This window comes from Podarcis tiliguerta (assembly GCF_965153285.1).
Source record: "Podarcis tiliguerta genome assembly, chromosome: 7".
NCBI lineage: Eukaryota > Metazoa > Chordata > Lepidosauria > Squamata > Lacertidae > Podarcis > Podarcis tiliguerta.
This window is the reverse complement of record NC_139540.1, coordinates 49,253,432-49,270,337: the sequence shown is the minus strand read 5'-3', so window position 1 is coordinate 49,270,337 and position 16,906 is coordinate 49,253,432. Positions and strand designations below refer to the sequence as shown.

General features: G+C 41.2%; 1 protein-coding gene across 2 annotated transcripts; it reads right to left on the bottom strand.

Annotated features, from left to right (window-relative positions):
* Window positions 1-770: 770 nt before the first annotated feature.
* MC5R (melanocortin 5 receptor) lies at window positions 771-16,725 on the bottom strand. 2 transcript variants are annotated; one of them, XR_014513690.1, is made up of 3 exons: window positions 16,491-16,686; window positions 13,152-15,679; window positions 9,418-12,801 (listed from the first exon to the last, which is right to left on the bottom strand). XR_014513690.1 is itself a non-coding variant. In XM_083450225.1 (2 exons), the coding sequence occupies exon 2, from the start codon at window positions 15,591-15,593 to the stop codon at window positions 14,616-14,618; it is 978 nt and encodes a 325-aa protein (XP_083306351.1). In that variant the 5' UTR covers window positions 15,594-15,679; window positions 16,491-16,725; the 3' UTR covers window positions 771-14,615. The 2 variants fall into 2 exon arrangements, 1 of the variants encoding a protein (XP_083306351.1); XM_083450225.1 differs by having other exon boundaries at window positions 771-15,679; window positions 16,491-16,725.
* Between the last annotated feature and the right edge of the window lie 181 nt (window positions 16,726-16,906).

Here is a 16,906-nt window from a genome sequence, read left to right as displayed (position 1 = left end):
ATGACCGTATCCGGATTGGCGACAAAGCCTTGTACCGGAATGACGGTGTTCATCTCACAGACCACGGGAATGATTTGTGGTTGGATAGTGTCATCAATAGCGTTAGGGATTGGTTGCAGCTCTGAGGGTATTGGCGGTGAGCCTTTTCGGCTCGGGTGGCAGTTAGGCATTGGAATAATGTGTCGTGGTGTGTCGAAGTGCTAGGTGTGGCCATCGCCTATGCCTTCAATTTTTGGGCATTCCGTTAAAGGAATCTGGCGGTCGTGTATTCTGTCCGATGCCTGCTTGGCGGGAGGCCATGGCACGACCCTCGGTGACATCAGGGGAGAGCCTATAGTTGGATTGGCATCAACAGACTCCACCTACTGGTGAATAAACCCCCTTTGTTTTAGATATCCAATGCCTAAGCCAATACCTTTTCACTGCTGTAATCAATAAAGTTGTGGCCTTTCCTGCCCATAAACCTTATATCACGTGTCCTTGTGTATTCATTCCACATCGCGGGGGTCGGATCCTCGAACCCACAATAAACCTTTACAATAATCTAAGCCAGTAATCGTTCCTCACATCTTCTGGCAATGAATCCCATACATTTGTTAAGCCTTGTGGAAATAAGTGCTTCTTTTGTCAGCCCTCAATCTGCTACTGCTAATCTGTTTTGTTGACTGACCCCAAATTCTGCTTTTATGAGAATCAGTGAAGAACTTCTCCAGGCACCTTCTTCCACACACAATGCATAATAAAACCTCTGTGCAGCCTGATAGTCATCTCATTTCTAAAAATAAAAGACTTCTAGTGTTGTTTTCAAAGAACTTTTGCTCAGAGCAGACCCATTGAAATTAATGCCCATTGCTTACATCCATTAATTTCTGGGTTAAAATTAGTTAAATGCAACCTTTAATACCTTTGCCATTCTCAGTATGGAAGGTGCTTCTACACCATTCCCACTGATCATGTTGACTGCTTTGGAACAATTCGTCATAAGTCATTACAGAGGATGATTTACAAAACTAGTAATTAAAAAGCACACCATAGTTCAATGAATCCACAAATGGCTGCAGTAAATACTTTCTGCACAGAGTAGGAGGATTACATGACACTGAAAGGATGAAAGAGACAGTGTTTGTTCAAAATAAGCCAGCTCCTATTATCTTTCCATGTCATGCTGCTCCTATTATGCAGAAAGAGATGTGAACTAGTTCAGGTTTTGTTAGAAATCAGAAAAGAAGAACGAAAGAAAGAAAAGAGTGTAGAAATCTGAAATGGCTGATGAGGAGAGGTCAATATAATTGACTTGGAAAATTAGAAGTCACTGATGAGTCAGAGCAAAAAGAGAGAGAAAGAATTTGCTGTAGATCGCAAAGTAAAAGCAAGTTCAGGCATTTCATTCACTTTAGCAATCTGCATACTTTAAGCAAATTTCTCACCTCTGTCTATAACTAACCCTGCGAAATCAGGACCGTCACATAGTGACATCAAGCTATGTGAGAGTGAACACTCTCAGATGATTCCTAATAGACAAGACTCTGGGTAGGGGTTGGAATAACTTGCCCATAGGTATGCTGATCCTCATGGCAAATGTAAAAACTCAGGCAGCTATGGGTTCCCCAATTCATTCCTTGCTGTGATGAAGAGAATCTTTTAATATCTAAATGAAAACTTCTGTTGCATTCTAAGGGTGGAAATGAAAAAGGTGAACAAGCTGCTGCTTGATGACTTTGACAGCAACCTTTACTGAAGGTTATGAATGATGGCCTTATTTACCAAATATCAAATCCTCCACTTTATTCTAGTGCACCACAGAAACCACTTCTCAGCTCCTTAAAGGAGGAATTTTGCACTGAATGTTGATAGCAATTAATTATGAAAGCATCCAGGTTGTACCTGAAGGTTCAGGCCGTGTGAGTTTTATGTACCATGACCATAATTTTGTGAGTCTTTCAGTAATTATTGACTGTGCCTCATGGATTGCATAATTAAATTGTCTTTACACTCAGTTCTGGAAATTCATTATGGACAACTCAAAGTAATTAACCTCTGCCTGGCTTCAAGCAGGAGTACACCAATCAAAGTAATTAACTAAGTGACAGACAAAGAATTGCAATTAGATAAAATGAAACTATAGACTTGTGGACCTGTTCACGTAGGCGCTGTGCATCCAAATTGTGCTACCAAGTGTGGCTATCAGCACTCCATTAATTTCTGTGGCAGGTACACTTAGGTTCCTTGCCATCCTCTTGTGTAAAGACATAAGAAAAGCCCTGCTGAATTAGCCAAAGTTCCATCTAGCCTAGCATCCCATTCTCCTAGTGGCCAACCAGATGTCAATGGAAAGCCTACAAGTAGGACATGATGCAATAGTAGTCTCCCCACTTGTGTTCCTCAGCGTCTGGCATTCAGAGGCCGCTGGCAGTGAAGGCTGAACATAGCCATCTTGACTGGTAACCACTGACAGCCTTATCTTCCATGAACTTGTCCTATCCTAAGGTCTTCCAAGTCAGTGGCCATCACTACATCCTGTGGCCATCATGACTTCCATAGAGCATCCAGGCAACAGAACTCTGTTGGCTGAGCCTAAAGGAACTTTGTCTATTTAGTCCTTGCTAATAAAGTCTATCAACTTCCATAACTCCATAGAGCCTGCTCTATAAACTGACTGCTTTAAGTTCATCCTTGGATAGGTTACCATCTAAGAATGAAGACTGGAAATAATAGTATAAATAAATCATGCCAGTTCTCTCTTACATCTGAATGGAGGCAGTATGTCCCTAAACACCCAACAGACTTCCAATAATTCCTTATAGCAAAATGTTGTAATTGTTTACATCCAAAGGAAGACTTCTGAGCATCAGGGTCCTCCTAACAGTTCTCAGAACTCTTAAACTACAGCTCCCAGGTTTCTTTGAGGGGGAAGGGAGACCATGCCAGATTAAAGTGATATCATAGTGCTTTAAAAGTATAGCGTGAATGTGGTCAGATTTTCCACATTTATTTTTTTACTTTCATACATGGGTTAATATATGCATTTTGTAACATCTGAGCAATGGCATGAAGGCTTAAACTGGTGAGGGACACAGCCCTCCTCTCTGAGTCCACACATACACACACTGGTTCCACTTTGGATCTCTGCACTGAGAGAATGAAGGTCTGAAATGGTGCCAGGCCATGTACATAGGGGATGTTGGGGCCTGGGCCTGGGCCTGGGCCTTGGCCTGGACCAGGACCTGCACACACATGCCTCCATCCCCTTCATCTCTTTGTATAACTGCCTGAGCAACACTGAAACATGGGGGGGGGGAGCTGTTCAAAAATGATGGCACAAAATTGCTTTCTTTTTCTTTCTTTTCTTTGTTGGTTTTATAAGAAGCAGTGGTTCCTAATGGAGAACTTACGCCTCCACAAATAAGATTGAAGCCCTCACTGCCATTTGAGGCTTTTGTTTGCGATCCTACCTGTAGAATACAAATGCCTGTATTTATCTCCTTAGCTTTAGCATTCACTGTGCTGTAGGGTTTACAGCTATTCTCAACATACGTTCAGCCCTAAACACGCCCTCAGCCACAGACAAAAGCCCTCAGTCCTGCATCCTTGGCAACAGTGGCTTACTTGTGAATTGGTGGGACCGACTGAGCTGTCACTTGAGCTTTGTGTGCTTTTGTAAGCTATTTTCTCGACGCTGAGGCAAAGTTTGCCATTTCTGTTCGATAACAAAAATTGTATGCTAGATACAATAAAGGTGGTCAGGCTAGCTGAAAGTTGTGAGGTTGCTGGTATCATCCAGCACCCTTTTTAAAATTCCAACAGCTCAGTGCTACAAATCTAAACAGTCTTCATTCTTAGCTGAGTGGATCTCTAAGGTGACATGTTCCATTCGAAATGGCATGACTACCATGGTTACTGTGAAGGATTCCATCTCACATCACTCCAGGATACCACATAATGGCACTAACAATATGGTTAATTATCATGGCAACTTTGCCAGGCTCTCCCACACTAACCCAAAGCAGCTATTAAGCATGCTATTACCTTAAGCTCTTAAACCTGTGCATTTTCAAAGCAAGCCCCAACAAGGCACCATCACAGGAAAAGCTTCACTCACTGAGCTGACTTCTCTGACCGCATACACACCACAAATTTAAAGCACACAACACCCCCCAAAAATTCCTTGAAGCTGTAGTTTGTTATGGGTGCTGAGAATAGTAGTTCTGTGGGGGATAAACTGCAGTTCCCAGGAATAAAAGTATGGTGTGTATGCAGCCAAAGTAATATGGACTCTTGAGCTAGAGTGGCCATGTGTCCTGCTGTACAGAGGACAGCTCTCCATTTGCAAGGCTATCAGAGGGCAGCCCTCCATTTGAAGGAGTCTTTGGTTAATTTAAAGGGTGGTCCAAGTCCAGTTTAGTAAAGAACCATAAGACAGGAGAACAGCATGGACAGCAGACTGAGCAAGAACATTGAGCATTGGGTCACAGTCCTCCCCAGCATGGAAAGTTATAGTTTCATTTCAATTATATTATTTATTCCTAAATTTCCATGTATAATACATATACATTTTAAAGGTGTCCTGAACCCCTGGCCTACATGGCAGCAAGTCAGTATGTCAAGTCCAAAGTTTGAAGTCCAGGGGTCAATCCATACAGCCAAAGTCCAGGAAAAACAGTCCAGGGTTAATCCATGTAGCCAACACTGAAATCCAGCTGTCAGGATACAGTCCAGAGTTAACCTGAAGCACAGGCCCCTAGAGATCCAGGAGCATCCAAGCCAAGGGCCACCAACATGGGCAGCTGAGCAGACACAGCCCCTCAGTTTTGCTTCCCTTTTGTACTTTGCTGATTTCAGCATCTGGGCTTGATGAGGCATGAGACTCTCATTTGTTCCAAGCCTACTCCAGCTGAGGAATAATACCCCTCCACCCAGAGCTAGCGAGCCCCACCTGGCAAGCTAGGGAGCTGGGCTGTGGGCCCTTGCCTGTCTCAGTCTCCTAGAGTGTGTCTCCTACTAGTCTCTAAACCTCAGAGCCCACCATGTTCATGGGGACAGGGGCCCTCCAGGCTCTGGTGATGGGTCCTGCTGTTCTGGTTTGTGTGCACTGAACCCCATCCCCTCGCCATCCTCCGTCACCCTGTGAGTACTTCCTTTCCCATCCCATGCTTTCCCCGGTGTGTCCCAGTCCCAGCTAAACCCCTCGCTGGGATCTTCTTCCTCCTTCCCATTGTCCTAACCAGTTCATGACAAAAGGTAACAAGCAGCCCTAGAGATGGAAACCAATGCTGTTGCTTCAAAACAGGGGCAACTTTGGGATGAGAGGCAGCTCTTTGTTACATACATTACAGTGGTACCTCAGGTTAAGTACTTAATTCGTTCCGGAGGTCCGTACTTAACCTGAAACTGTTCTTAACCTGAAGCACCACTTTACCTAATGGGGCCTCCCGCAGCTGCCGCACCGCGGGAGCCTGATTTCTGTTCTCATCCTGAAGCAAAGTTCTTAACCTGAAGCACTATTTCTGGGTTAGCGGAGCCTGTAACCTGAAGCGTATGTAACCTGAAGCATATGTGACCTGAGGTACCACTGTAACAGTGATCCAACTGGGGAAGTTTCCAAGCCATGGATGATGGTAGCAAGACCCAGGTCAGATTTCTGCACTTTCCAGATTTCATCATAACTTTTATCATATACTTAATTATTTCAACACTTTTTACACTGCTTATGTGAAACAAGCTTATGTGTGCAATAAGCTTAGCAAATACAATAAAAATAAAATCAATTGGAAACTAACTATTAAATCAGATTCTAGCCAAATCAGTTTTCTTCCATTCTCCCCACGTTGTCATTTAGATGAACCAGACTTAATTAACTCTTTTCATCTTTCAGTTTAAGCCAATCCCTCTGCTTCTTCTCTTCTTGTTTGCTTGCAGCTAGCTGTTGTCTCCCGAGATCCATCTGCTAATTAGGTTCTCAGAGGAAAAAAGAAACTAGAATAATTATCCAATCAATAAGCAACCCAACATGTCTTCAGATGCTCTGTGAAATTATTCATTAGGATACCAAGCTTCTTAAAAAAAAAGACCGTTGTACCAACATGTACATAAAGAGATGTGAAGTTCAGTATTTTGTTGTTTTCTAGCAGTATACTACATTTATTTATTATGAGGGTATTTACATACCGCTCTTCATTTAGAAAAAATCAGAGCAGTTTGCAACAATCATACATAAAACTAGACAATAAAAAACATCTAACCTTTATTCTAAAAAATAAATTTTGAAAAAAATTAAATCAGAGATCAGCTATTACAGAAAGATGCCAGAGGCAGAACACCAAACATAAGTACAGCGTTGAAGTATGCCTTTGACTAAGGAGTAGCCAAAATCCTACAGACATTTAAGTCTCTAACATAATTTTCACAAGTTTTCGCCTAGTACTAACGAATCACCAGGAACAGTAGAATGGGAGCATTGAGAAAGGCAAGATAGGGGGCTGCTCCAAGTGCTGCCCCATTTATTATCTCTGATGGGCTCCTGAGCCTCATGTGCACATCCATTGTTTCTTTCCTATGGGTATCTGCTTTGTTAGTGTCTAATGGTGTTTTGCTTTTTTTTTTTAACTGTGCATGGATAAGCTGTCCCATTATGGCTGCTGAGTGACAGTATTAAACTTTACCTCTAGGGTCAAACTAGACATGCCATAGGAGTTCCTGTGTTTGGAGTTCCCGGCATCTTTTCATTTCTCAAAAAGGCAGCAATGGGATCAGGGCTATAGCCTGGGAAGAAAGGGGCCTGATCCTTTGCCTCCACCACCCCATCATCTCCTGCAACCTGACAAGAAAAACCTGATCTGGGACACAATATAACTTGCTGGAATAATTTGCAGTAGTGTGGTGAATCAGCATTTGAGATTAGGGTTGGTGGTTCTCCAAACCTCTGGACCAAATTTAGAAGGTGAAAGGGGCACTGCAGGGGAAGATCCACTGTGCAAGTGAAAAACGTACCTGAGTGGAACAGCAGCACTGGATTCAACCATCTATAAATAAGCCTTTTTTGTGGGAAAATGGGGGGCTTGTGTGCTTTGCCCCACCATAACCTTGAGATCTGTTTACTTTTTAATCAGTTACCCATGGAAACATCTGCTTCTGAAAATACCTAGGAGGGATAAACAAAGTAAAGCAAGTACAAAGTGTTCCTATTCTGTGCACTGACTTTTACATGCTCTTTCATGATCAAATACAGCACTTGGAAGCCCATATGGTCCATTGTAAGGCCAGGTCTCTTTGCAATTTACCACAACACTGGGATTTTTAGACTAATGTCAGTGCATACACTGAGGGGGGGGACTAGGTTATTTGATTCCCCCACCCTGCACAGCAATGTGTCTTATTTTATGATTGAAGGTGTAGTCTATATCAGCCCAGCTTCTATGCCTTGCAGTATCAAATTCTCTCTTCAGTTCTGCTTCCTTTCTTACTCCATTGCCTTTCGTTGCTCTCTCTGGTTGCTTCTTGTTGTTGTTGTTATCCTCATTATGCATTCAGCCCTCTTTTCTGACTGACATTTTCAGATAAAGGTCACTGAAGAGGCGTTGCACATCTTTCATCAAAGGTTTGTGGTGCAAAAACTCCGGGGGATGAGAATGGCATGAACCATGTCATAAGGAAATCATTATATAAAACATGGACAAAATATAAGGATCTCCTAAAAACGAAAACACCATGGTGGGCATCACCTCTAGAAGCAATTACAATAAAAAAGAAAATTATGGAATTAGAATGGGCCACATATAAAGATCTGATTAAGGAAAAAGACAATAAATTGGTAGTGAAAAATTATGAGGAAATTAAACACCTTATGGGTTGGATCCAATGCCATCAATTGCATGAAGTGTTCAGGACAGATAAGAAAAAAGATTTCTCAAACGAACCTTCATTATTAGAAAAAGTGTTATTACAAAACAAAACCAAGGTAATATCAAAAATGTATGATACATTATTGGAGTGGGAGGTCAAAGATGAAAAGGTCAAGGAGGTAATGATCAAGTGGGCTTTAGATATTGGGAAAACCATTCACTTAACAGCATGGGAAGAACTATGGCGAAAGAACTGGAAATTTACAGCCTGTGAAGTATTGAGGGAAAACCTAATCAAGATGTTTTATAGATGGTACTTAACACCCACCAAAATAGCTAAAATGTATAAGACAAAAACAAATCTGTTCTGGAGGTGTGGTAAAACAGAGGGGACACCTATACATGTTTGGTGGACCTGTGAAAAAATCAAAAGCTTCTGGAACACAGTATATGACGAGCTTAAAAAAATGTTTAAGTATAACTTTATGAAAAACACAGACGCTTTTCTACTAGGGATAATGGACAAAGGTATAGCAAGAGAAGATCAGAAAATATTCCTCTATGCAACAGGAGTTGCAAGGATCCTAATTGCTAAAAACTGGAAAAAAGAAACTGTGCCAACAAAAAAGGAATGGCAAGACAAACTGTTAGATTAAACTGAACTGGCTAGATTAACAGAGGCAGTTAGAGATCACACTAGACAAGAGTTTCAAAAAGCATGGGGGAAATGCAGAGAATACTTCACAAAACAGTGCCCTAAAATACATACCTGGACTTGTTTCGATTAATGTCTGCAGGAGACTTTGTAGATATTTAAGTTATAATTAGAAAAATCTTAATAATTATTCATAAAGAAAACAGTTTATGAGAAGTAAATAAGGAGGCCAGATACGGGATAAAGAAAGTCTTTTATTTCATTGTTTGCATTGTTGTATGTTATGTTCACTGTATGTTATGTTCACGTTTAATGAGGGTGGATTGTGTATTGGGGGGTGGGGGGGTTATGTTATGTTGTAAATAAAATTCCAGTAAAAAATATATTTAAAAAAGAGAGAGAGAGAGAATGGCACCTGGCATGTGTTTGCTCATTAGCTCACACATGGCACTTTCAACCCTCACTTCAGGTGAGAAGTTATTCCTGGCACCTGTAGCTCAGTCCTTTCATATTCCTCCTCATTAAATAGGAATATAATTTCCAATTATATTTGCACACCATGGAGTTTGAGCATATAACGCACACATGGACACAGATAACGAGTCACACAGTTGTTAGTTTATACCTACTGAATTCAGTGGGCTTTAGGGTACAGAACCCTGAATTGGATTTTGTGCTCATATAAATAGAATGTGTGTGCATACAATCTAAAACTACAAGTTATATACTACAAATAATGCAGAGGTAGTATATCCACATAACTAGTAAATACAGTCTAGACAAATATGTACAGGAATATGCATATGGTTGTTAATTTTTCTTGATTCTTTTGTTTTATCTTTTTGTATACCACTTTGTGGGTTTTCATAATCTCGTGGTGTATAAAGTTTATGAAATAAATATTCTGTGCACTGTCCGTACAGGGACTTGTTCAATCATTTTATTCACAATATGTTTTCTAATGTTAAGTGACTTGTGCTTCTCAAATCACAATGAACATGGTCCGAAGTACATTGTCCTGCATCCATACATGGATATCTGTGCATACAATGGCTTCCCTTCTTTATTTTTAGCATTTATTCCACACCATCAGTGTACATTTAACCTTCCAGAATGACATCGGGAAAAGAGACACTGAGGATGAGACTTCTCTGCCTGATTTTGGGCAATTTAGGATACTCTCCCACTTCAGCCCTGTATGACACAACATATCAGTCAGGGCTGGCTCAGACATAGGTCAGCACTCAAACATAGAGACGAGCAGGAAGTTTAATTCTTTATTCAAGAAAACAGCAGACAACACAAAGAAGTCTCAAGGCAAGATCAGCTTCCATAGCACAGTTTCCAGGACTGATGGTTTCTGCTTCACACTTGCCCCCAAGACCCCTCCTCTTCTGGAGATTGCTCACGTAGTCATAAACACAGTGGGACAGGACTCTTGCTTCATGTTTTGAGTCTGAACAGCTTTCTGCCCTTGGCTCTTCCCTCTCACCCAAGCCTGTTGCTTTTTCAGTGGCCCACCATTCTCCTCCCTCCTTCATCTTCTGACCTGTCCTCAGTGTCCCACTACCATTCCTCATGCTCTGAACCTTCCTCCTCTGAGGCTTTCCTAGGGGTTCGCCATCAGGTGCCTTGCACCACTCCTTGTCATCCAGCCAGTCCCTGACAATATCCTGCACTGTTTGGTAGATGCTCCCTGCCTCAGCGAGTGACTTTTTGGGTCTGCGTGGGAGAAGGGCAGAAGGGAAAGCCTTCTGCGTGAACTGCCTTCTACTCACACAAATTTGGAGACAATCCTATTTCTTTTGCAATCAAGAATAAAATTGACTTTTAAAATGCAGTTAATACATGCATTTAAACTGAGAAATTAAAATGTGTGATTTTACTCTAGATGACAAGCCTACTAAAATAGGCCAGTTGCAGTCTTACTGATATGATCATACCTCATTTTACGTTTGCTTCATGTTACATTTTTTCAGGTTGCGTCCCATGGTAACCCGGAAGTACTGGAAAGGGTTATTTCTGTGTTTTGCTGCTCACGCATGTGCAGAAGCGCTAAATCATGCTTTGCGCATGCGCGCAAGCACCAAATCACACCGCACACCTGCGCAGATACGATGCTTCAGGTTGCTGGCCTTTCACGTTGTAAACGGGCCTCCGGAATGGATCCCGTTCTCAACCAGAGGTACCACTGTACTGTTAAAAATGACAGAGATGTGCTATCATTCACAGACAAGCACAGGGAAGTTCTATAATTCCATTTCAACCCATTTCAAAACTACATCAGAGACGTGTATTTTTATTTCAAGTAAAATTCCAGAGAAAATGAGATTATGTACATTTCAACAAAATCTTTTAAACTATCCAGCTGAAATTTTCAATTTTCAATATTATCTATATCATGTTTAAATGGAATGCCCACTGAAGACTGTGATTTCCTTATGGAACAAATAGAATGCATCTTGTGCTTTTTACAATATAACAATAAATAATATGAACTCTCCATTCTTAATGCTACAAACAAAATTCACCATGGCACAGCAGTTCAGACTGCTAATACCATCAGTGTTGGGCTCTACCACAATGCATTCGTGTAGGTTTTAGGCTACAATCCTATGACCAGGGCTGAAGAAAGAGAGAGTAAGATCTAGTATTAGATTCTGCCCGGCCCCATCACCCCTCCACAGCTGTGGCAACTTCTGTGGAACTCCAAAATCACTAAGGTCAAAAAGCAGATGATATAAGAGTTGGGGATGTGCTGGGGAAGACTGTGGAAAGATTTGTAGTTAAAGAATCTGGCTCCATCCCACTCCCCCAACCTAGAAGAATTTTATACCAGCTCAGGAGATAATGTAAATATCACCCTTTTATTTCCCTTCCATTGGAAACATGGGAGGGAAATGTAGAAAAAAGAAAGATTTGGGAAAGGGACAAAGGAGGACGTGGTTTAACTAACTTTTGACCCCTTAGCCACCCTTACGACTGTATGGTAAGAATTAACTAAGTCCAGTCATTAAAAAAAAATCATGGAAAGTCATTCATCTAAATTCAAATTCACTACACAATTCTAGTGTAGTTGAACCTGAGCATAAGGAAATCCATATAAGTTCAAATTCTACTTCAGTTATTACCTCATTATGCTGTCATGGGTTCCGTAAGTATGTTATTGTCACATTATGCTGTCGCAATCCCCTAGCCTCAGTGTCCCATCAGCAGAATGAGATAACACCCTGATTCATATAGATGTTGCAGGGATGAAAATAAGAAAATGTTATCATTTTCCCAATGTCACAGTGATGGAAGGCATAGTCAGATATTTAGGAAAACATGAAAATATTATTCAACAGAAAGGCAAATCTGCTTATGCACAATTCAATAATGCACATGTTTCTTCCACAGTTTCCATCACTTAGTTTTTAACCAAAGTTAAAAGCCCTACCAAAAGAATTATCTCTTTCCAATACATCAAGCACCACACTATACTGCTTCCTGGTTCCAAGACCTACAAGCAGTCTGAAGACTAAATTTGGCCCTGAAAAAAACTTTGCCCTAAAACAAGTTCACTGCTGAAACTTTGAGATTTATACTTTGTACTGAAAGCTCAAGAGGATTTCAAGTATATGTTAGAAAACTATTAATTGCATGCTACTGCATTTTATGTATGAATGCGCACATAAAAAAAAAAATTAAAAGGTATCTTGCAGATCCACTATATTTTCTGGAAGACTAATGCCTTGAAATCAACCCACCTCTCACCTTCCTAAACACTGCAATTCCCCGAAAGCATAATTTCCAAAAGCAATTGTTCCTTGAGAATGATGGAGCCTACAAGTATGTCGGTTCCTCCGCATTTTTCTAAAATGACTTCCCAAGGTTGACTGCGTAGTTGCTGTGTAGATGAGAATGTGCTTCAATGCTTCTCAGTATTGACCTTGGAACAATCACAAAGGTAATAATCCTCTTGATTTGACATTGAAATACACACTCAGGATGAAGAAATGGATGTGTTCTATAGATTCTGGAATTCAGTTCCTGCAGTGCTAAAAAAACAAACCTAGGACATTAATCTAGGCAACATTAAATCCTATTTAATTCAAAAGAGATTTCAGCATATGCTTAACTCTCCCACTGAAATCAGCGGAAATTTAAAGGTGCTTAATTCATGCCCCATTTACTCTGAGCATGGTAGGAGTTTTTAATGACACTGATTGTTGATACTCTCAATAGGAAATAATAGGCTCGTGCAAATAGGGTCAAGGTCTCTACATCATAGGACCTTTGTCTTCCTCCCAAAAAAGAAAATTGGAGCTCTTTTGCAACCAGAGACTTGCGGTACTGTATATGCCTATGATGAGCCCCATGTTTGCAGGTCTTCTTTCTGATTTGGGCTTTCAAATGGGAATAGCTCATTTGGTGGAGCATGAGACTCTTAATCTAAGGTTGTGGGTTTGAGCCCCATGTTGGATGAAATATTCCTGCATTGCAAGGGGTTGGGCTAGATGATCCTCACGCTCCCTTCCAACTCTACAATTCCACAATGTTTCTAACCATCCCTGTTTCTAACGCATCTTTAATATGAAAGGCTCGTAAAGTCCACCATTTTTCCTCACTGAAAAGTGTCCTTGCGTATCTTCAAGTGCATTTGTAAACATGGGCACAGGTTATCTCATCAAAACAAGTGGGCTATGCACAGGTCAGTGGGCACCTGATGAGCAGCTGATCTGTAAATGAAATTTAGCTGTCACAATAACAAAATACATTCGCATTGCAGAAGCTAGAGCTGTTTCCTATGCTTGACAAGTTGGAGACAGAGGTCTTGCTCCACCCACTTTTCTTTTTTAATGATACAGCAACACAAGAGGCACAGCCGCTGCTATTTGCAAGCCAATGATCAGCACTGAGATGCCATTTGCGGAGCTGCTCCTGGACTTTCTTCTATCCCATCCTGCTTCCCTGTGCCACACAACAGCAGTGCTGGCTGTGTAAACCAAAATGACTGGGCCACAGAGTTGGACCATCCATTCTCCTTCACCCACCAGTGGTCTACTCTGACTAGTTATTTCTATCACAGTTCTACAGCTGGCTTTTTAGCCACGTTTCTATCGACAAGTAACAGACACAACAAAATTGACGTCTTCAGAATTTGCATTCCACGCAAGAAAATATTTTGGTTACATTCATCTGTTGTGCTGTTCTTGTTTTTAAAATCATGAAGAGCTGTGTGGGTCTGTCTTGATATCTCTTGGCCATCCTCATAGAGGCTGAGTCACGTGGAGCCTGGCATTTGCAGATTGTATTTGTCACCTAGTATTAATCAGAGCCTGTGAAGGAAACTCTTCACTCTGTACCTGACAGATCCTATCAGAACTAAAGAATGCCAACAAATGCATTGTTTGGTTTAAAACTCACCAGGGTTTCATGCAGTGCAAAGGGACTGAAACAAATATATTTACAGTCACTAGTTAGGAAAATAAAAAATACAGATTCTGCTCCTTTGCACAATGGTGTGTATACACACACACATGCCATAGATAAATAGGTAGATGTCAATATTTAACTAAATAATTGTGTGAGTGAAATGACTTCCACTTGCACAACAGGACTATCAGGACTATCCCTCCCTCTCTCTCCCTTCCACCCCGTGTGCCCTGTGCCACCCTCAAATCTGCTCCAGGATGTTGGGGGAACCCTCCGAAAAAAATTAGGGGTAAGGAGAATGGGGTAGAAGTAGTTATATTCTATAACTTGCACAGTTATTTAGTCAGTGTGTGTGTGTGTGTGTGTGTGTGTGTATCAGTGCTGGGTTATCTCCTCCACCCTAAGTGCTTTCATATAGTAAACAGATGCCACTCATGTTTATGGGAGCCCATGGAAAACTGTCCAAAATGAGTAATTTCAGTGAGAGAAATTTCAGGTTCCCGCACTGAAATGAGCCGGACATAGCATTCCATATGGAACAATAAAATGTTTAGAAGAGGGATGGGGAACATGTGACCATCCAAATGTTGTTGGACGACAGTTTCCATCAGCCCATTAACCATTCAGCTGGGAGGTTCAAATCCAACAACATCTAGAGAGCCTCTTAAGAAGTTTTGTTCTTTTAACCCAAATTCACATTTCCCCTAATACTTGCTGGGCAGTCCGCAGACCATTCTTATGCTGTAGCAGCAGATGATCTCCTTGAAAGTCTTTCGCATTTCCTGGCTTCGGAAGGCGTAGATCAAGGGATCGATAACTGAATTGCACATGATGAGGATGAGGTACATGTTGAAGTGTGACATGAAGCAAATGCAGTAGAGATTCTGAGGGCAGGATATCATCAGGATGAGATGGAGGAAAAATGGAGCCCAGCAGACAATGAAGATGCCCAGCAGCATAGTCAGGGTGATGGCACCTTTCATGCTGGTCCTCTGGTGAACGGAATTATATCCTGGCAAGGCTGCTATCCTCTTGACATGAGTACGAGCCAAAAGGAACATGTGTATGTACAGCGAGACCATGAGGAACAACATAGTGAAGAACATTGTGATGAGACACATGACGACATACTTCGATTCATAATAAAGGATGAAGATGATCCCACAGCCAGTACAAAAGGTCCAAATGCATGCAATAATGAGCCCTGATCTTTTCACCGTCATTATGTTGTGATAACGGAGGGCATAAAAGATAGTGATATACCTATCTACTGCAATAGCCAGCAAACTGCACATGGAAGCCACAACAGATATACATATCAGCGAATCAAAAACATTGTCTATGTGACGTACAAAAACATCTTCAATAATTAGATGCCTATTGTTTAATAAATATATGGTTATGGTCTCCCAGGCATTTGACACACTGACCAGCATGTCAGCAACAGCTAAGCTGCACACAAAGAAATACATAGGAGAGTGCAAGTTCTTGTTCTTAACTATGGCACAGATAACTAGGATGTTTTCAAGAAGGCTTACAATGCCAAGTATGAGAAACACCTCCGTTGCTATGACCACTTGCTCGCATGTTGATGCCTTGGTCTTGACGGTGGGCACAGTCAGGTTGCTCCCAAGAGCGCTCAAGTTAAGGTCTGGAATGCTGGGTTGATTAGATGAGTTCATCTTGGCTGAAGAAGGTGCTGTTTTCAGTCTGGGAGACTTATTGTAAAACAGTCCTGCAGATGCATTCTTCGGAAAGGCGGAAGATCCTGCCAAACGATCACAAAGCATGACATAAAGCAGAGCTGATGGTGACAAAAGGAATGAAATGCAAAGGGAAAACTAGATATGTAAATGGCAGACCCAAGAGTTGCAATGTGGGTTGCTTCCAAAGTCAAATAAAACAAGGAGCACAGGAGCAATTTAAAACATAGGAACGGGAAGGAGATAGGGTGATGAATTCCCCCACCCCGTATCTTATACCCATACAAAATCTCTCTTCCTATACCACCTATTTTTCTCACGATTGACACATTTCTATATATCCCAGAGAAGATAAATACACTGAGCAAACTTCCGCAGAAAATTAGTATGTTCAGTCTGAGCAAGTCTTGAGAACCCCACTGAACAGAACAGCTATAAGACCAGATTTGATTAGCTCAGCCAATCAGATTTACATAAAAGTTTGAATTCCTGCAAGAATTACAAGCTAAGCTTTCAAAGCTTCTCCTTCATCTTTGTACTTCTCAAGTTTGCAAGTACTGTGACACAAACAGCAAATGACTGTAGCATTAGCCAGCCGTCTTGCAGCAAAATCTCACATCCCCAAAGATATACTGATATTCAAGGGTTTGCTATAACAGCAGGTTTGGTGCTGCTATTTTTTTAAGTTGATCACTATTACTTCAAGGTTAAAGTGCAGTATGGTTTTTCTGTTCCATCTGAATAATGAGATGTCTCTGAATGTTTGCATTATGAAAGATGTTGCAAGCAGTCAAAAACCCTTAATGAATACAACACATTTTTCGAAGGATCCTAATAGCTTCCATTTACAATTAAAGAAAAAATGTAGCTATTTACCCAGTGCTGTTCCTTCCTATTTCTCTTCAGGTCCTGCATATGTTCTTCCGGCTGTCAGAAGTTTCTGATCACCTGTCCATTCAGCATCAAGTGTTTGTGCACTTTTGACAGGAACCAGTGCCATAACAGTAGAAAAGCACTATTCACATCCAAAGAGACAAGGCTGTTATAAATTACTTACTGTGGAGCTGTCTTTTTATAGTCTCAGAGTTAATGACTTCAATGTTCGGCTTCCAGCTCCTCCTCTGCCCACCCCCACCCCCGCCTTCTTACCACCCAATTTCTCATAGACTTCAATAAGATGCAATGACTTGAATTTTTAGCATCACCTAGTGGCTGATATTTGTGATGCACCCCATCTTTATAAACTGCAATTTTTTCCTGCTTTACACATTATTTGTATGATATAATTCCCA